The following is a 22,608-nucleotide window of genomic DNA, read 5'->3' on the forward strand; positions in this document are numbered from 1 at the left end:
TTAGGTTTTCTTGTGTGTTAAGATTAAAACAATAAAGTGATACTTCAACCCCACACAAGTCCTTTCTCAATCACTATCCTCACCCCAACAATAACTATTATAATGACTATTCTCACCACAGATCAGTTTTGTCTGATTTTTAAGCTCTTTATAAATGAAATCATACAATATGTACTTTTGTGTCTCTCTCTTTCACTCAACATGGCATTTATCTATGCTTTGGCAAACAGCATTTTTTTTTCATTGCTATTTTAGTATTGCATTATTTTATTATGCCACAATTTAGCCATTTACTGTTGAAGGACATTTGGGTGGATTCAGCTGTGGGTTATTAAGGATAGTGTTGCTGTGAACTATCTATACTATATTGGTAGTATTGTACTATCTCAACTATATTGCTGTTGAATAAATAACGAAGAATAGACTCAGTAAGTCATGTTTTATACATACATTCAACACTAGCACATATTGCTAAATAAATTCCACTCTCACAATTTAAACCTCCAATAGCGGTGTATGAAAAGTTGTATCTTTACCAATACTTTGTAATTTTCATTTGTTTTGTTTTACTTGCTTGTTTTTAGCCATTATGATAAATTGGTGTCATTATGGGTTGAATTGTATCCCCATAAATTCCATATGTTGAAGTCCTAATTCCCAGTACCTCAGAATGTACTCTTATTTGGAAATACGGTTTTTATAAAACTAATTAAGTTACACTGAAATTATTAGAATGGGCCCTAATCCAGTATGACTGGTTTCCTTCTTAAAAGGGGAAATTTGGAAATAAGATATGTGTAGCAGGAGAACACCATGTAAAGATGAAGGCTGAGATGCGGTGACGCTCTGTAATTCACGGACCACCAAGAGTGCCAGCGAACCACCAGCAGGCAGGGGAGAGGCCTGGAACGGATTCTTCCTCACAGCCCAGAAGGAACTAGCCCTGCTGACATCCTGGCCTGGCCTCCAGAATTGTGAGACAGTAGGTTTCTGCCCTAGCAAACTATACATGTCATATCTCATTGTACTAATAGTTTTGATCTCTGATATCTACTTGTTCAGCAATTTCGTTTATATTTATTGGCCATTTGGAAATCCTCTTTCATGAAGTTCCTATAGGGTCTTTTGCCCATTTTTAAATGTCTGTCCTTTTCTTATGTACTTGTCAGAGTTCTATTGATATTCTAAATATAATTCCTTTGTTAGAGATGTATTGCAAATAGCTTTCCCAATCTTGAAGCTCCCTTTTGCTTTCTGAATTTTATCTTTTGGTGACAAGAGTCCTTAATTCTAATGGATTTCAGTTTATCAGCTTTCCTTTAGGGTTCATGCATTTTTGTTTCACGTGTAAGAAATATTTGCCTATTTCAAAAGAATATGAAGATATTTCTCTGCTAACCCTTAGAAGCTTAATTTTATTCCATTCCATTTTATTTTTTACTTTTTGTATTTAAATCTATATTCCACTTTGAATTAATGTTCGTACAGCAGGAGGCAGAGTCAACACTCCTTAAATAAAAAAGTTAATATCCAATTGATTCAGCACTGTATACTGAAAAGATCACTACATAGTCACCTGTCTTAAATCCAGCGTTCATATGAGTTTGAGTCTGTTTCTGGACTTTCAGCTCTATTCCATTGCTTTATTAATTTATTCCACCAAGGTCATTCTGTTTTATTTACTATAGATTTATATGCATTCTTGGTGTACAGCAGTCTAAGTCCTTGAATTTTATTTTATTTTTTCACTCAAGATTGTCTTGGCTATTCTTGGCCTCTGAATCTCAATATACATTTTAAAATCTGATAAAGTTATTTTAGAACTCCCTCCACCACCCAAACAGAGTTTTTGATTAAGATTGCATTGAATAGAAGAGGGAAAAGGGGATCAAACATATGGTGATGGAAGGAGAACTGACTCTGGGTGAGGAACACACAATGCAATATATAGATGACATATTATAGAAATGTACACTTGAAACCTATATAATTTTACTAACCAATGTCACCCCAATACATTTAATAGATACAAAATGACTGCATTGAATCTGTTGATTCATTTTAAGGTATTACTTAATTTCCCTCAATAACTTGCTTTAATTTTCTGTATGAGTCTCATAGATCTTTCATTTGATTTGATATTTGATTGTCCTATTATGTTTATTGTTACTATCTTGTATAGTAGAAATATAGTTAATTTTTCTACTGAAGTTTTAAAGTAGGCTTTAGAGTATTTTTTAGTTCATAGTAAAATTGAGCAGAACAGAAAAAAGTTCACATATGCCTTATGGTCCCCGTAAGTGCACCGCCTCCCCGACTGTAAAAATCCCTCACCAGCGTGGGACATTTGTTACAATCAATGAATCTGCATTGAGATTCTATAATTAACATGGGGTTCACTCTTGGTGTTGTCCATTCTATGGGTTTTGAAAAATGTGTGACATGGATCCATCAGTATATTATCATATAGAATATTTTCACTGCTCTAATAATCTCCTGTGCTACATCTAATCATCCCTCCCTCCCCACCTGCAGGCAACCACTGATCTTTTTACTGTTGCTGTAACTTTGTACCTTTTCCAGAATACCATACAGTTGGAATCATATAATGCGTACTTTTATATTGTCTTATTTCAGTTAGTAGTATGCACTTAAGGTCCCTCCATATCTTTTCATGGTTTGATAGTGCATGTCTTTTTAACCATATAGAACTTTTATCTATAGAGCTTGCTAAATTCACATTAATTCAAATGACCTATGATTAGATGATTTGGATTTTCTCTATATCCTTTCTAATCCTTGTATCTTTTTTTAAAAAGTTGATTTTTTTTCTTATTGACTTGATTAGACTTCTAGTTTAATCTTGAATGAAAGTGGTGGTATAGCTCTCAATATTGTAACATTCAGTCAGATTTTTATACGTTTTTAGTAGCTACTCATTATCAGATTAAGGAAAACATTTTCTGTTTTTAATTTGCTAAGGTTTTGAATTTTAATAAATTAGCTTTCTTAATTTCAGAACATCTTGATTTTTCTTTTTTATGGTGTTAATTTGGTCAATTACATTGATGGAATTATCAAGTGTTAATCCTAAAATTCCTGGAAATAAACCATCTTTGTCATGATATATTTTCCTTTTACCTATTCCTGTATTCTGTTTGCCTGAAATTATCCCTTTTTGGTGCCTTTATTAGTTATTGCTATCAAGGTTATGCTGGTCTTATAAAATGAGGATGGAAGTGTTTTCGCTCTTTCTAACGCCTGAAAGAATATGTACTGTGTTTCCCTGAAAATAAGACCTAGCTGGACAATCAGCTCTAATACATCTTTTGGAGCAAAATTTAATATAAGACCCAGTCTTATTTTAATATACTATAAGACCAGGTATAATATAATATAGTAATGTGATGTGATGTGATGTAATATAATGTAATGTAATATAATATAATACAATACAATAATGGGTCTTATATTAATTTTTGCTCCAAAAGATGCATTAGAGATGATTGTCTGACTAGGTCTTATTTTCAGGGAAACACAGTATGTGATTTGTGTTATTCTTTTCCTCAAGTATTTGGAAGAATTCAGTGATGAAGTCATCCAGACACATTTTCTTTATGATATTTTTTAAGTTGTGGGTTCAATTTATCTTTTCAAATATTGTTTCTTCCTTATTCTCTCTTACTTCTCTTTTTGGGACTCCAATTATGCCTGCACTACTCTCCTCAATATGTCCAATATGTCTCTACTCTGTTTTGTATCATCCATCCTTTTGCTTCTTTTCATGTTTCAGGCAATATATTTTCAAGTGATCTGTCTTCTATTTCACTAATCTTCTCTTTTACTGTTAAACCACCGATCAAGTTCTTAATTTCAGTTACAGACTTTCTCCTTCTTCAAATTTCCGTTTGATCATTTCTTAACATATTGATTCTAGCTATTTATTAACTTTTTCCTATTTTGTCACTTATTTTCTTAACACCTTAATCACAACTGTTTTAAAGTCCATGTCTGAAAAAAAAGAAAAAAAGACTCAGGTTCACCGGTGGGTGTTTCTATTATTTTCTTCCTACTTTTCCTCATTTTGCTCCAGTATTTTACATGTCTGATATATATATGTATATATATACACATATATATACATATATATATATATATTGAATGATAGACTTTATGATTGAAAATGTCTCCAGAGGCAAGTTGTGTATACTGTCAGGCATACTTATTTCCTTTTTCTCCAGGATCTCGGTTCCTCAACGCTCGGCAGCTTTGATACCTTTAAATTACAATTTCCCTTCCCTTGTTCTGTGAGACGGGGAAGGCAATAGAAAATGACAGACTTCCCTCAACACATTTCTCTTTTTTCCAGAATCTTAGTCTGTTATGTCATAGATATGTTAGTTACTTTCTATTGCCTTCAAACAACTGTTTATTGATTCCTCTAGCCGTTTACGTGTTCTCGTTGATGGCTGGACTGATTCAGTGTATTCAGTAGTAGTTTGTAGTCAGTAGTCGTTCCTCGTTCCTCAAATTAGCTTGTGCTCATTTTGTCTCTGCCCATCCACAGTGGTAAAGCATTTCTACATTAACCTAGAAGCTCTATCTGCCTCATATCTCTCTACGTAATGCCTATTATTGACTTGAACAATTTTATTTCAAAAGAAAGGCCCTAAGTCTCTTTGGACTTAATGAGAAACATGTGAGGAAAGACTCAAAAATGCCCACTTCCCACGATTTTATGACTCTTTCCTGCTCCAGCCAAAGCAGAATGAATTTCTTTAGGAAATAGGATAGTTAGTTACTGTCTCTCTCAGAGTTTTGGCTCTTTCTTTCCCTATGTCTTTAGTAAAGTATGTGACTTCCTTAATGATCTTTACTATGTCTGGAAATTTTATATTATATATAAATTATACATATATATATATATATATATATATATATATATATATATATATACACACACACACACACTAGGTGTCCCTGGGTCAGTCCTGAAGTATACATTTTCCTTTGAGTTTTCACTAGCTTGTTCCATTGAGATATTAAACCTCAGAAAATAGGATTTAAATTGATTAGTATATTTTGGATATATTAATCAGCTGCTGTTGATAGCAACTGATTAGTTTTAACTCTTGGTTACAGCACACTTGCACTTCAAAAGTTGGGCAGGTATGTACGGTTCACAGCAACAGTTATCCAGTTGTTTGCACTAAGTACAACATTTTTAAAAACTAATGGAGTAATAGTTTAAAAAAACAAAAACACAAAATGTCCAGTTTTCCTTGTATTAAATGGCTTTCTGAGTAGGTAGTGTTTATTCTTTTCTGGAGCTGGATTTATATTTTGATAGCCTAAGACGTTATATAGTCACCATATTTCTGCAAATATACGTCCATCAGAAATACCATTGCCCCACCTGTAATTAAGAGTCATCAAATATATAAAATAATAAATATAAAATAATCCAAAGGGAAATAAGACATGAATCCAAACTTTTCTTTTTCAGAATACAAACATATCTTTTTCTTTATTTTGTAAATCAGTTCCCTTTCTATGTTTCCAAACAAAATTTATGCCTTGACTTTAAAGATTTGTAGAGATACCCCTGACCTAAACAATAAATAGCTAGAGATCAGTATTACAGTTTCCTAGTAACAAATTAAATGTTAGTACATTCTTGATATTAACATGGTCTGTTCACTTCAGAAAGCTGTTTATTAAGGTCAAGGTTAATTAACACTTCAGATAATAACAGAGACCCCTAGTCACAGTCAAGAGTTATTCCTGTAAATGTCATCAGATTAGTTATAGGAAATAGGGGCTATTTATAATCTCATTCATAGCTACTTAGCATATGGAGTTGTCTGTATTTAATCATATTGAATGATGGTAGTTTTTTCTCAAAGCTACACTTTAACCAGCAACTGCCAAATACTAATATAATATTTGATGGAGGGCCAAATAGGTAACTCCTCTCTTTTATATCTACATATGACACATTCCAGGTGGTAAGATTAAGCATAACGAAATCTAATTGGAAAAATACTTCAGAAAGAAAATGAGAAAGTGGAACCCACTGGTAAAATCTATTTGTGTGCTAAAACATCTTTTGTTAGGTCAAGCACAGACTTCCTTCTGGGGTCTTTCTTTGGCCAATTAGTTTCCAAATTTCAATTCAACTGAACAACAATGCACTAAAAACAACTTGTAATTTCTTGGAGCCCCAAAATAAGTAAAATCAAACAGCTCAATTTTGATAATGGAAAAACACTTTCTTGCTCCTCAATAATGAGTTAAATGAATATTATAAGAAATCCATTGTCTATCTACTCTCCAATGAACCACATATAGAAAAATATTCTTAACCAATCACCTTCATAGGCATTCAAGCCCATTCTTTTAGAACAAATGTACTGTGCAAGAACAGCCAAAAATAAAAATAATTTCTGACATTGTTCATCACAAATGAAAATTACAGAAGTCTAAGACAGATGATCTTAAATAAAGAATAAAACAATGTTAAGCTTGGGGGGAAACACCCCCAATATTAAACAAGGGGGGAAAGGTAATACTGTGTTTCCACAAAAATAAGAACAGCTGGACCATTGGCTCTAATGTGTCTTTTGGGTCAAAAATTAATATAAGACCCAGTATTATATTATATTATATTATATTATATTATATTATATTATATTACATTACATTATATTATATTATACCCGGTCTTATATTAAAATAAGACCAGGTCTTATATTAAATTTTGCTCCAAAAGATGCATTAGAGCTTATGGTCCGGCAAGGTCTTATTTTCGGGGAAACAAGGTATGTAATATATACTATTTTTTATCTAAAGTAAGAGCCGAAGAAAGTGAAGCTGAAAGCAGAGACATAGGCTTTACTTTGAACAACGAATGTACAGCCATCTATTGAATTAGATGAAATGCTTCCCACATATCAATTCCTAGGAAACAGCAAGCAGAAATGTAACTAAATAATTTATTTTGCTTGTATCCAAAATTTTTCTCAAAAACATTTGGTTATGTTTCCCTTAATGAGCCCCTTTCTCCTTTAAAAAATATAAATAGACATTTATAAATGGACTGATGATTTTTACCAAACAATGCCTGTAGATACTTACATCTTATGCCCAACAATTAATTTTTGTTCAACAACAAGAAAAATAAAGCGGTCTCTAGTTATTATTATTCTTTTACTACAGTTCTTTTTCCTGTATATTAAGGTAATTCTCAACATTTAGAGGGTTAATTATTAAATACAGTACTTTTATAATAAGTCTGTAATAGGGAGTATCTTTTCTTACCATTCAAATCAAACATTTTTGTACACACGCAAGTTTCAGCAATTAGCAATGCTTCTAAAATTATTCCTGGCTAAAATTATTAATGGACTAGTATCATTTATAGGGGTAAAATACCTATGTAACTTCTATATAAAATCCCTATATAATTTTTATGACTGCTACAAAAATAAAATTTCTGGGCATTGAAATAAATTCAAATGATATAAGCCAAAAATGAACTACCAGAAATAAATTATGTATCATGTTTCTCTGAATCATGAGTGTGTTCTATTAAAAGTTTGACAAAAATATCTACATGGAGGCATCTTTAGAACAAAAAGAATATATAATTAAGAAATTCAGAGGAATAAACTCCAATGTAAAAAGTCAAAAATACGTCCCAAATGAGATATTTACCTTGTAAAGTGATAACATTTTTCTTTTGGATTTTAATCAGAAAAGTAGTGAAAAAGAAATAATGACACTATTCTAGTCAAATACTTTTGTTACTTAATGATCACTGTAACATATACAGCACTTTAGGTTCATAAAAGAGAAAGCTAAAAAACCAAGAAAAAACACATTTGATTGAAAGAAAGTCACATTACCTTTTATTTCATGTTGGCTTGCTTCTCGCCTTCTTTCTAGTTCTTTTCTGTCATAATTCAGCCTTTTTAAGCACATAATTCCATACTGTAAACTTGTTCTGTGATTTTTTTTTTTTAAAGAAAAAAGCACATTGAATTTACTCAGCAGATAAAGGATGTTCTTTGATTAAGCATAGTCAACAACTGTGCACTACTTCTTAGGGCAATAGGTTAATAAATTACATTTGTAATTACATTCTTTAGTATTGAAGGAAAATAACATCATATTAATTCTAATTTATCACACAGTGTTTCTAAAGAATATATATATATATATATATATATTCAAAATGAGAACACCATAGCCTTAAAAATAATCATGGATTATGTTGTCCATCCATATTTCTTTGTCTTCCATTAAGCTTGCCTGACATTATTATTTACAGACAAATGAACATTTTATTCATTTGACAAGAATTTAAAGAGGCATTATTATGGAGACTGGAAGAAATGTATAAGAAATGGATACTGTCTTTTAAAACTGATGAGAGCAATGATATAAAAACTTGAGTAAGTAGTAACAGAGAAACAAATACACAAATGAATAAACGCCAACTCTAAGAGATACAGAAGTATGTGAAAAGAACACATCAGTAGACATTGAAACTCTGGAAAGGATATTGTGGAAGAGCAGACAATTGACTGATCCTTAAAGGATCAAGCGCAAGGAAAGGGTTATTAAAGACAACAAAGCATCATGAATACAGGACTGTAGATGAAAGTTTAAATGTGTGGTGATGGTGAGACATGCTGTCCAGAATTGAAATCTGTGCTAGGACGTCAGGAGGAATAGAATTACCTGTACACAGTGGAGTTATACTAAGGAAGCCTTGCATTCAGTGTAAGTGTGGAATACATCCAGGTGATAGAGAATTATTGGGCAATTTCCATGGGAGAATGGAAGACAATAAAAATGTTTGGTTTAAGAAAGAATAATCAGGTAGCAAAATAGGAGATGAGGAAAATAGGTAATCCTAGGGGACAAGGAAATCAATTAAGGAGTCAACAATGCCAAAATAATGGTCACAATAAGGACAACTGCCATGAGCCTGAAAAAAAAAAACCCAGAAATATTCAAAGAGGAGAAAGGAGAAGTCTTGGTGATATTAGATATGAAGAATGTGGAAACGTGTAATAGGAAAACAGAATTTCTAGGCTCCAAGAGTAAAGAGTGTTGAATATTCGTGATTTCCTAAGTGTTTAGAAATATGTACAAATTTAGACACATACATTGGCCAGGTTACTGCTGAGCATTGGTTGTGATTCTAAGCCCAGAACTTTAATAAAGACAGTGTTGAGCTCAAATATTTCAGAATTAGAGAAAAATGAAAAGAAGTCTGCATTAAGTGGATCTCGTGGGCTGAATTATGTTCCCCCAAATTCCTATGTTTAAATCCTAATCTGCAGAACTTCAGAATGTGACTGTATTTGGAGGTAGCGTCTTAAAAAAGATAGTTAAGTTAAAATAAGGCCACGAGGATGGGCCTTCATCCAGCCTGACTGGTATACTCATAACATGAGGAAACCTGGACATACAGACAGAAACCAGGGAAGTGCACACACAGAAGAAAGGAGACCACAGAAGGTGGCAAGCAAGAAGAAACCAGCCCTGCTGGCACCTCGATCTTGGATTTCAGGATTCCAGAACGGTGAGAAAATACGTATCTGTTGTTTAAGCCACCCAGTCTATGGTATTTTGTGATGACAGCCCCAGCAAACTAATTCAGTGGGATACTAGGTAATGCGGATATCATAAATATCACAGACATTAGGCATCTGGAGGTTAAATCAATGGCTCTTGGAAAATTTCTGCCAAGTTTCTGCATGCAATATAAAATGGTGCTCTGAAGAGGATATATGTCATTACAATAATGTCTGGAAATGTCAGGTGGAAAATGAGCTGTAAAGACGATGAGACTCCGAATGCAGTCAGATACTACCTGATCTAAGTCAGAGCTAAACACAGCTTAAAGATGAAGCTTGTGTATTTCCCAGAACCAACAAGAACCCTGTCATTTGAGCAATTTTTATTTTTTAAAAAAGAAAACTCAATCACTATAATAATCATTTCTACTATAATAATGAAGTGATTAACATTACATTTAGTGAAGAATGGGAAAAAGCACAAGTGTGTCATCAAAAATTCTAGAATTCAAGTCTAATTCAACCACACAGAATTGGAGCGCCTAAACGTTTCGTGACAGCAAGCTCACAACCTAACTGTGTGTATGCTGCAGGGCAAGTCAGAGTGACACAAAGTTGTTTTTTCTATTGAACGTAAGTCACTCACCTTAGTATCTACACCTATTTGAACTAGAAAAGTACATGTTCAACACAGCAAATCTTATTCTTCCATCACATAATTATATTAAAACATAGGAAAACTTATTCGAAATCTTTCCACATCCAAGCTAAATGTCTTTAATTTCTTCAACCTTTCCACCAGACTTTTACCACTTTATCAATAACAATTTAATATCCATAAATTAATACAATTTATTATCATCTCACCATATGGAAGGATTACTATTATGCCTGCCGATAAACACAATCTACATTTGTCCTGTCAAGCCATTAACCCAAACTGAGTTATTTCTGTCAACTATAAATCACACATCTTTTTCATTTGAACTGTTTTTAACCCATGGATTTCTCCATCTAGCATTTTAATAGTTTTAAAAAATGATATTATATTTATCAGTACCAAATTTAATCCAACAGTGTCAATAAATGTATTAAGATTCAAAATAACGCCATAAATTTGATTAAAGAGCCCCAATTACTACCTTTTGATCCCAACTTTATGTCACCATCATATCTGATTTTTATACCAGTTTTATTTTAGTCCCTAATTAACTATTGGACAGGGTGTGACCAAATAGTTTTCCAAGCCCAAATCATCTAGATTTATATTTACTACTTTACCATCATAATCAGCTACATGTGAAACAATCATAATCCAACTGACAATTTTTCATATAACCTACAAATATATCAGGATACAATACATGATTTATGACATGGTATTATAACAAGCCTTTTTTCACCTCCTGGATGGTAAACAACTTGAAAAAAGAAGTTTTATTCATCTGTGTACTTACAGCTGTCTCACAACCCATTCAGTATGTTTTTTTCTGAAAATTAATATACAAATAAGCACTAAAAGATTTATACAAAAAAAAACACAGAGTTTTCTTCAGAGAACTCCTTTTAAAATTTTTTCTACTATATGCCTAAATTATATAATTTATATTTATATTTATAGAGTTAAAACTGATTTAATTCTATTCTTAATAAATAATTTTCTAATATAAAAACATACATAGATACAAATCACAAACATGGAATTTCCTAAATATTTGGAAACAAACATTTATGCTGCATGTTAATTTTAATAAATGCATAATTTTATAAGCTTTGGGCACATAATATGCACATAGCTCTCCATTAGATGGTCTCTGCAATATGCTGCAAGGACGTTTTTTGCCAAGTAAACGTACACAGATGTTTCAAACAACACATATTCTCTATTCCTTAAACATCTCTTTTTGTTCTAGTAATAAACATTGTTTATTGTTTTACTTTAATTATTCTTGGGTAAAACCTACCGATGGAAGCTATCCACCATTTTTAAATGAACACGGAGATCCTTTTTTGTTAGGTGATCTAACATTCTGGCATCTACCAAGCATTCCATAAAATAACTTCTGTATTGAGGTAACCCCAGGCTGGGGAGCCATTCATTTCCAATCCACTCGTGGTTCATATCTCCATATGCCAGGGTCTGTAGAAAAACCGGACACTAGAATTGTTTTATAGCAGTCAAGTTTCTTAGCCAATAGAATGAGATGGTAATTGGAGGATATTGCTTATATTAAATATTATAACTAATGTTTAATTACTATAATATATAAAAAGCATAAATAATATTTAGCCTCTAAGATTTGGTATAAAATGGAACTCTGTGTATATGTATCAAGGTGCTTGCCTATAGAAAATGACTGTATCCACTTTGTATTCTCAAAAGGAATTACATTATATACAAATATGCATTCTAAATAAGAAATTAGAATTAATGATATATACAAGGCTTAAATATTTTTTTATATAGGTGGGTTTATTTAATTTATTTTATTTTAATATGTCAGCTAATACTCTACCATTTCCTTCGCTTCAATGCTATTGCCATTGTTATGGTGTAATGGCAAATCTTGACGTGAAAGCAAAAACCTCAGTAAATGAATAAAGAAAGGAGCAACAAGGCTAGAGAGACAGAAAGCTGAAGCTCTTTGTGGACATTGTTGTTACTTAGTGAAGCATGCAGTCATATTCCAGAAAGATCATTGCAAAAAAGCAGGGCATGATCAAAAACGAAGAATAATAATATAATTCTTTAATGTAGCAATTTTGACTGATCTTACCAAATACTGTTCATAACAGCCAAAATGAAAACCAGAATCAATCATCACCTCTAAAGCAATTTTTAAAAAGGATTCTAACTCTATTAATTTTACAGCGTTTGTCCTTATCAAATGACAAATTCACAATTGAAATTATAACAAATATTTCTAATAAAAATCTAGGTGCTCCCCTTCTTTCATGTGTTCTTAAAAATGATGAAATTCTAACTAAAATCAAAACCTAATGCAATCCTAACTTACTGAATGTTTAAATACAGGTCCTAGTAATATCTACCAAAGTTTTCCTTATAGTCAAAGGTTTGAATCACATGAACTATATAACACACATTACAGTCATGCGCCACGTAACGACAGGCTACGTTCTGAAAAGTATATCCGTAAGCAATTTCATTGTTGTGTGAACATCACAGAATGCACTTACACACACGTAGACGGTACAGCCTCCTACACACCTAGGCTTGGGGTGTACCATGTCGTATATGTGGTCTGTCATTGACAGAAACGTCATTATGAGGCACATGACTGTAATACTTTCAGTTATACCACATGTGGGAATGCTGAAAATGCACGACTTCCTTGCAAACGTACATGTTTCTTCAAAGTACAGAGGCTTGTCTTGTACTGCCATCTCAATAAAAGGGAGTAACTTCTGACTTGCAGTCAAAATGCTGACAACGTCCCTCCAACTCCAATCCTCACACACCTTCCATTGCACTTTAAAGCATATGTGATTACAAATAACATGTGTTTTTTTTTTAATCCTCCCCATCTTCTATCCAACTTGAATAATTCCTGATTAAATACATTCAGGGGTGATTTCAGAGAAATATAAATTACAGTTCATCTTTTGAAGAAGAAAGGAAATTTCCCATTAAAAAGAGGTTAGATATGAAATGATAATCATCTTTTTTGCAAAATATGGTGATTTAAAAAGATATAATAATGAAACATGGTAAATTCAAATGTACCTATGAGCCTGAGCTTAAGCTAAGTGAAGATTGATGACATTATGGCATACAACAGTTTCTTATTTATATCCTCATAGCGTACTGATGATAATAATTCTTTTAAAACATATGAATTTCCTACCTGGGCCCAGCTTCCTTCCTCAGATTCTTTCTGTGTTAGCATCAGGGAATGATTAATAAAGCAGATAAGTATAAATTAATCTCAGATGAATACAGTACAATTTTTCTAGTAGAAGCAAAATTGTTATCGAAAATGTTAATGACAACATAGGCAGCTAAACACACAGATTCTTATTCAGATCCACAGTAATCAATTTAGCAGTTCAAGGGAAACCACATATTTTCTAATTAATTCTAATTAAATACACACACATGACATAGGGGATTTTCATGATACACTTGACCTTGTAATTACAAACCTTTTTAACTCTTAAAAGTGTGTAATTTCCCAAATGTAATGAGTTATAATAAAAATTTCTGATCATACACATACAAATATACAACACCCAAATGTGGATATGTACATATATTATCATAAAACATATATTATATATATATAGCCTGCTATACACTAGGCTATATGGTATAGCATGTGCACGAGTCATTGTTGCATACACACACACACACACACACACATACATACATACACACACACCTATATGATGAAGGAATCTTATATAAAGTAAATAAATGAAATGAAAAAGTAGTTGCATTCCTCTAACAAAGCTTTGTGGTAATCAAATAGATTTCAACAATAGCCAACAACAAGCAAAACTAAAAAAGACAAAAACCGAACACAATAAGCTAAACCAGAAATGTAATTAGCATAGGATATTGGCATTTTCATGCATCATAAACTAGACAATAAATTTTTCAAATAGGAATAAACCTGAAAAGGTACTACATTTTTAAAAAGTTGTTAAGAATAAAATGAATACCACGCCTAACTTTGTTAATTTAGATAAAAAGCGACTACATATAAATATTTATAAGTGGACAATTACAATCAGAGTCACAAGAGTTTCTTTAAGCCTGTACTTTGAATACCAAATCAACAGAACATTTTTTGGCGGTGTTAGAGGGGTCACACTCTGTATCTGAGATGGTAAGGTATAAGAAACTAAGTAATTTTATTTAAAGTTAGTATTCAATCTAAACTTTTCTATTATGAGTTTAATTGGGTTTGGTAATATGTATTACCTGTGACTGTGCCCAATACTAAGTGATATTTGTTACCAATGTTGGAAAATGGATAAAAAGTTGTTACTGATTATTATTTGCATACACTAGACTTGTGATATTAACTACATTATTGATAATCTAGCATTGCTTCCTTTAAACATGTCCAAGTTATCATACCAAAATAAAATAAAACCGTAATGAAAAATGTTAGTTATCATCACATATCACTGTGTAAACATACCCCATTACTTCGCATCTACCGTACACAAAATTTTCATCCAAATAGCAGCAAAATAACTTTTCTTCATGTTCAACAGAGCTGTAAAGACTAACCGTTTTTGCTGGAGCTGCAAGATTTTCCATTTCTTCATGGGTCACCCAAACGTTGCCTGACGGCTAGTGAGGAGGCCCAGAGGGAAACAGTGGGATCCAGGAAGGGCAGCAGCGGTAAAGAAGAAAGGCAGCGCCACTGTGAGTTATTATAACAGCACCAGACCAACACGACTAGCGCTCCTGCCTCCATAGCATGCATGAGAGACACAGCATGGCTTGTTTGCTCAGAGCTCCCTTTTCCTTCTACTTCAAAAGATCACATAGAAAGAGGATGCTGTGACACTCACGTCAGATGGATTTAAAATGATACTTCTCTGCATATTAATTAGGAAAAAGGCTTAATCAAACTTTGCATTTCAAACGTATGTGACTATTGGATCCATTTTTTTGTAATCATGGAGAACGGATGAAATTGGATCTGTAGGAGAATACATTTTTATGTTTTTCTTCAGAACACAAAAGCACAAGTGCTTTGTGATGTTGGTACCAATATTTAATTCACAGAGTTTTGATTCTTCGATGTCCTTGGCAAGAGAAAAATTGGTTGTCAATACAAAGTTGAAAGCACTGTCATAATTTGTCTAAAAAATCAATGTCAGCTTTTCCCAAATGTGTTCTTCCTTGTCCAGTTCAGTAACTATGTTGTTTTCCTTTATTCTTATAGAGGAAAAAGAAGTGAAATCCTCTTTTTGATTTAATAATATGTTTCATCACCAAATACTGTCAAAAATTAAAAAACCCTAAGTTTCCTAACTTTTCATCAGTCTCCTGTACCATTATAGAGAAGAACATGATGTAAAAGAAAAATTTCCCTCTAGCAGGCACTATGCTCTTCTGACATCTCATTTGCTTTCTAAATAAAATGATCCATGATGTTTGTTCTATACCCTTAACAATAATGTACAATTTCTAAACCAAAGTCCACTTGGTAACACAAAGATCAGGCATATCGTTGATGGTAATGGCCTCTGGGAGGCACTTCTCATCAAATTCCCCCATTTCACTGGGAAATCTTTACAAGTACTGCATGGCTTTCCAAGTACATGGATTCTAGTTACAATGGAACTTACATCCTACGTATTGCTTGTTACATACTCTGGAAGGGGTCTGGTTTTAGAGAATTGGGAGGAGCAAAGTTGATAGCCCAAAATAAGTTACCACCATAATTCTCTCTGGCCTTGTCTACCATTCACATAAGTACCATGTTTGACTTTCCTTCTAGTATAAATAATATAATTTAAAAACTACCTATAAACTAAAATAATGAATAAAATTCAATACAAGAGGCATTTCATACATAAGAGAATTATTCACATATGCAAATTCACATACGCAAATTATTCACATACGCAAAGTAAGAAAAGGGAGCTGAGTAGTAAACATTCATAATTATAAGTAAATCGTATGGGAATAAAAATCCCAAAAGATAGGCATCATATTCATGTATAGAATTCTCATTCTCCCACCATTTGGAAATTAGAGTATATCTGAACTTTTTTCCTATAAGATAAAACGGCACACACCTGTAAAATATATTTAGAATGCAGGAACCATCTGTCATTAAAAGCCCCTCCCCTCTACTCCCTGTTTCTGGGAATGATGCTTATTATGAACAGAAAGTTGCATATGAATATATGAATCATGAAATCATTTGGAAGAAATTGCTTTCATTGACTTCGTGAGGAATGTACAATGCTAAAAAACACTTTGCACTCCTCTGTCACCTTCCCTTTATACCCAGTGATCACAGAGCTTTGCCTGAGTGCCTACACCGTTTTCGAAGTGAGCTTCAGTGACGACTACCTGAGAGGAAATTCAGTTAAGCCAATCTTGATTTACAATGATTTCTGTAGCTTCTGCCTCGATTGTGAATCCAAGCAATGAAGATTATTAGAAACTTGTATAAGAAAGTTTGTATAAGAAACTTGACTAGTATTAGCTCATCCTGGAATACATACATGTATAACCTCTTTCACAGGTCATCTTAAAGTTTATATTTGTCAGTCTATGACCATTTTCTGGGATGGGCAAGATGCTGGAAGCTATGGTTTTATCTGTATCTTTATATGCAAAATGAGTATATATCCAGGGTAATTTTCTAAAGTATGGTTGTCAAACCTTCCGAAATCGTATGTTATTTGTTCACCTTTGATCTGCTGGTCTACTTGTAAAGAGCACTGCCTGCTCTAGTATCTTGTGAAGTGACTCATAAAATAGCTACTGCACAGCCCATTCGATTAGCCATTAATGGTGGTTTTAACAAGTTTATTTTATAAGCAAGCTCATATGTAGTAAGTTTTTTTATTTCTTTCTTTTCACCACCAATTTAAGGGATGGAACTTTCATCAAGGTGATTCATAAAGGGATGATTTAGAGGAGGAGAGGTTTAACAAATAGCCTATTTTAGAGAACAGCTAGAGAGGGAGGCTTTGAGCAACCAAAGGAGATAAGAACACGGGTACCCTGGGTCCGAGGACAAAATATAGGCTGGAAAAACATAAAGGACAAGCCTTATATAATTTGGGTGTGGTTTCTGAGAGCCACGGAAAATCATCTATTCACTGCCTTTGGAAGTCCATGCTGCCACCCCCTATATCTTAGCTGGAGAATGCAAACCAATAGTCCTTCCTTTTTTTTTTTTTTTGGTGACTAACACCATCTGAGTCTAATAGGTGATTTTTAAAATTCCAACTATGCAGTAATTAATTTAACAAATTATAATCAAGAGGCTTGAGTTCTAGCAGTGCCACTTCTCCGGAACTACCCTAGGACATTTCGTAAACCTCTCTAAATTTTAGATTCTACTTCTGTTAAGTGGGCTAAAATGATACACTTCATACTAAAAAAATACTGAAATGTTTACATTATGGCATATTCTGCTACAGGGATAGGTCTAGGATGAGGCAGGCGAGGTGCCAAAGGGACGAAACGTAAGGACGCACTTTCAGGCTGTTGCAAAAGCAGGGTTGGCACCTGAAGGTGAATGCCTCTTCACTTCACCTTAGTGCATGTGGAGCAGGAGATCTAAATAATGTTATCAACTGAGAACTGGGAGAAAAATTACTAAAGGATGGTAGAGATGAAAGCATTCACCTAATTAAATAGGAGAGAGTTAAGACATAAAAATAAATATTAAAATGAGCTTACAGAATAATTTATGACAATTAATTAGGGGAAAACAATTAATTCTCTGGCTGTGGAAATATAAATACGTAAAACCGCCAGACCTCAGAATATCCTAAACCTTACCTACCTGGAAGTAACTTCTGTTACTACCTAGGTCATTTTGAAGTATTTTTTACTTTATGATTGAATTACAAAGTAAATTGATTTGAAATTTACTTTTCACATTCAGTATGGCCAAGAAGCATATTTCTCCTTTTTCTGAATTTATGTTGCTCACTAAAAGAGGAGAAATATTTCTCATTATAATAAGACTGGTATATATATGTACATTTATATATGTGTATATATATGTATATATACCTCAGCGTATTTACACTTAAGATTGAGGCTTATGAGATTAGTAATGATGAAAAGGGAAACCAAGGCACACTGGAAGAATGCTGTAAAAGAGAAGGAAAACTGGTAGATTGCAGGAAGCAAGAGATGTACTTGTTAGGAGCATAGACTCAGGGGCCAAACCACGTAGGAGTGGGATGCTGGACAAGTCATTTAACATCTCTGTACATCAGTTTTCCCATCTGTAAAACAGATATATTAATAATAAAAGTACCTATCTTACAGTGTTGTGAAGTTTAAACGAATCATTACATGTAAAGCACTTAGAACAAGGGCTGACACTTACTAAGTACTTCACTACTGTTGGTTATTACTAAAATATCATTAGAGATTCTGTTAAGCAATCTGCACCCAAACAAATCTTTAGTTTCATAAATGCTTTCTATTTCCCCTCTGCATTGTGCTGACTAATGCCTGTCTTAGGCCTCACGTTTCTGCTCTAATTTGCTGAATTATATGTTTACCAAAGATCATTTATATGTGTTCCCAAATTTATTTATTTCCAGTGATTTTTTTTTAAATTAGACAATTTAAACAGATATTAAATAAAGCAAAAAATGAAAGAAATTTGGCTCATGTATAAACACTAAGTTGAATTATTTGGAAAGACCAGAAAAAGGCAAATCTTAAAACACACTATCAATGAGATCCAACTTTGTCAAAGTCTGGGGAAGAAATTGTAAATGTCCAGTAGGATTTTTGCATCCAAATAACTTTTTGAGCATGTTGAAGTTATCCCTTTAAAAAGAACCTCAAACTATTGAAATTGAAGGTATCTTATGGATGAGCCTATCAAAGAAAGATAATATGGAACTGTAGGCATTGTAATCATATTCAAAGAAAAGTCCTAGGAGTTTCCTCAAATTTACAAGTTCCTGAACGTTCACTTAAGATGAAATATTTAACGAGTGTAAATTATTCTTTACGACATCCCTTTTTAACCAATTATTTCAACTAATTGACATCTTCATCTCTATTCTATTAGGTAAAAAGCCTTCTATGTCAACAGCGGCTTAGAAAGAAGAAACGGAAAGCTGGAAGATTAGTACTGGACAAAGGAAATAATAAATGTAAACTTTAGAATGTCCTTTTGATGGTCCAGCCTATTTTATCTAGACAGAAAAAGAGGCTCTGTTAACTAAGTTGTTTTTTTTTTTAAAAAAAGTCCAAATACCTTATCTTTTCTCTTGAGAACTTGAGTGAATTAAGAAGATACACCTGGCTGAGGAAACCAAACCCAAACCTAAACGACAGAAAAGCTTTGTGATCTGAACTAATTGCAGTTTTCTAGAAGACATAACATTGCTTTAAAAAACTGCTTTTATATGTTTTCATCCTCACTTTATGCAGTGTATTCATTACTAGAATTTTATATATAAATTTTTTCTTTATGCAAAGCAAATCATATTTGAAATCTATTAGAAATGAGTAAATACTTCCATATAGATGAAGTAAAAGGAAGGAAAAGCTCTCAGTAGATATTTTTTAAAGCAAATAGAAACAACTTATATCTTATGTAACTTGCATCAATATTTGGCAAAGGGCATATATCTTCTGTGAATAAAGAGCTCTTGTACATTACTAGTAAACAGATGAGTATTTCTATAATCCTATAGAGAAATGGAAAGGATTATGAATAGGTAATTCATTTAAATATGAAATCAATAAGCATATGAAAAAATTTTAACTTCACTAGTAATTTTAAAAATGTAAATTTAAGCAATGTGATAATCACTGTTGACAAAAGGGAGGAAGAAAGGCTTCACAATACAGTTTGGCAATTAAGGTTCAAAAGTAATAAGAATATAAATGCCCTATACACAAATATCATTATGAAAATGACCACGGTTTATGCGACAATATGAGTATAACTACATGCACATCCATTATGGTATTGTAAATACAATAAAAATTGTTAATTAAGCAAAATGTTAGAGATTTGGTTAAACAAATTATGGTATTTTCATGAAAGAAGTATGGAGCAATTAAAAATATTAGACATGCATATTTAATAAAATGAGGAAAATGTTTATGCTATATTACTAAGTTTTAAAAGAAAAGTACAAAAATAATATATAAAATAACTCATCTTTATAAAAATATAAAGAAAATAGACTGGAAAGTTCTCTATCAACAAACTAATAGTGAAAAGAAAATAATAGTTAAATAATAAATTACCAGTCTTTCAAATGTTAGTTCCTCTTTCAAGCCTATTCAACCAGAAGTGAGTTCTCCTCTTATGGAATTCCACGGCACTTTGCATCTGTCTCACATTTACACATTAAAATATATTATCTCCTACTAAACCTACTGGTGAGCACGTCTCACTTTCCGTACTCTAGTCGCCGTCTCTGAAGTCAGGGGTCATACATATTTCACATCCTCTGCAATGGTGGGAAGGGTGGCTTGGACAAACATCCTTTGTTAGATGACTATTTACTGACTGTGTACAATTGTCCAGGCACTGAGTAAAGGCCTGAGGGGTAGGGGAAATCTGGTAATGCTCTTGCTTGGGCCTCGTGCGGGATAAATCAAGGAGAGAAAATTGTAAAATGGTTTTAATAAGTATGCAGAGAGGTAACTCAGGCACGGAAGCAGACCCAGACTTCAGAGCTCAGTGAAAGCTTTTTAGAGGAACGACATTCAAGGATCTTTAAATGAAGGATGAGGTAGGGAAGGATGGTGATCCTGGAATGTGAAGAATGTTCTGTTCCAGGCAGAAGGAAGAGCAATTGCAAAAGTTGGTAATCAACTCAAAACACAGACGTTTAGGAAACTGAAAGCAGCTCTGTGACGTTGGGATTCTGACCTGAGGAAATAAAGCCTTTGAGGTGAACTGACACTAGATCATGAAGAGAGACTCACAAGCCCTTTTTGTAGTTGACTATTCTTTAAACAACTGAATATTCTCTTACCTTTAAGAGTCTGTGATTTAAATTCCTTAGTTTGCTTAGACATTCTTAGAGAAATAGTACTTAATCATTCTATTTTTCATTCAGAGATGAATTAGGATGCTAAATAGAAATGATAAAGTACATTCTATTTTTGCATCTCGAAGTTGGGACTTCTAATGCTCTTAACTTTACAAGGCAAGGACTTTGTAACAATTCGGTGTGTGTTTGCTCTTGGGAGTAGAGTGTCTATACCAACCAGATGCTTCTGTCTCAGAAATTAGTTGGGAAACTCTTTATCAAATGTCAATTTGGTTTACAATAACTGTTTTAATGGCCTGCTCAGTTTTTATTTTAAGCATATTATGACTTATTTTTCAGCTTGAGTAATACTTCAGCTATAGTATACAGAATTTATATACATTGAAAAATAATATTATAAATAAGAATTTGTTAAGTTGTATATATTTTCCTGTGTGCTATTTAGGAAGAAGTTAAAATGGAATTATGAAAGAAAAATGTTTTTAAATTTGACATTGTATTTCTGGCATTAGAATCTAGTATACTGGGAAGGAACGTAAGGGTAGATACAGTAAAAATGAAGCAAATTATCTAAAACTGTTTTAAGATCACATACAAATAGTTATACTCAAGTATAACTAGTTTTGCACCTGAAAACTGCAATAAAGTAATACCACTTTTCTATCTTTTATCCAGTACTCAAATTTACCCCCTCTTCCATATTTTATTATTCTGCATAAGACATGGGACCAGAGAAATCCTGTTTACATCAGAAGTCATATCCTTTATCATCGAAAGATATAATGCAGGAATGGACACAGAAAGAATGAATATTATTTGGGAGTTTTTTTTAATATTTGAATTTGTCACCTGGTATGCATTTTTAGACATTTTGTTCTTTCCTAATATTAAGATTAGGACAAAATTATGAGAAGAATAGGGATGTATAAATGAGAAGCAAACAGATGTTGAAGGAAGGTATTCCACTTGGTATTTATAAAACATCAAATATCTTTGTAATTTCATAATTATGAAAACTGCTTCCAAAGTGGTATAAATATTGCATCTTCAGAAAGCACAAATGCCAACAGCTCATCTCCTGAGATGGTGAATGATATTAAAAAAAGGAACACCCTGAAAAAGAGTTAACTTGGGGTCTTGTTGCTTGGGAGAAAAACCTAAACTTTAGAGACTATCTCAAAAGTTTATCTGAGTTGCAGCCTTCAAGTCTGACAGGAATCACAACACCTCAGTTGAAAACGTATTAATAGTAGCAGTGAGGTTAAGGAAGAGCAGGCTAAATCTCTTCAGAATAATTCATGGT

The 22,608-nt window shown here is 32.8% G+C and overlaps 1 protein-coding gene across 29 annotated transcripts in view; it reads right to left on the reverse strand.

Annotated features, from left to right (window-relative positions):
- The window catches only part of PPFIA2 (PTPRF interacting protein alpha 2), a 458,316-nt gene that overhangs the window by 11,632 nt on the left and 424,076 nt on the right, over window positions 1-22,608 (reverse strand). For 15 of the 29 annotated variants that reach the window (XM_033117052.1, XM_033117051.1, XM_033117061.1 and 12 more), the window contains 4 exons: window positions 14,851-14,913; window positions 13,457-13,486; window positions 11,555-11,748; window positions 7,908-8,005 (listed from right to left, as the gene is read on the reverse strand). In XM_033117052.1, coding sequence (XP_032972943.1) covers window positions 7,908-8,005; window positions 11,555-11,748; window positions 13,457-13,486; window positions 14,851-14,913 — 385 coding nt within the window. The remainder of the gene's footprint in view (window positions 1-7,907; window positions 8,006-11,554; window positions 11,749-13,456; window positions 13,487-14,850; window positions 14,914-22,608) is intronic. The other 14 variants (XM_033117055.1, XM_033117076.1, XM_033117056.1 and 11 more) reach the window with 4 other exon arrangements.

The sequence above is a fragment of the Rhinolophus ferrumequinum genome, chromosome 10 (genome assembly GCF_004115265.2).
Source record: "Rhinolophus ferrumequinum isolate MPI-CBG mRhiFer1 chromosome 10, mRhiFer1_v1.p, whole genome shotgun sequence".
Lineage (NCBI taxonomy): Eukaryota > Metazoa > Chordata > Mammalia > Chiroptera > Rhinolophidae > Rhinolophus > Rhinolophus ferrumequinum.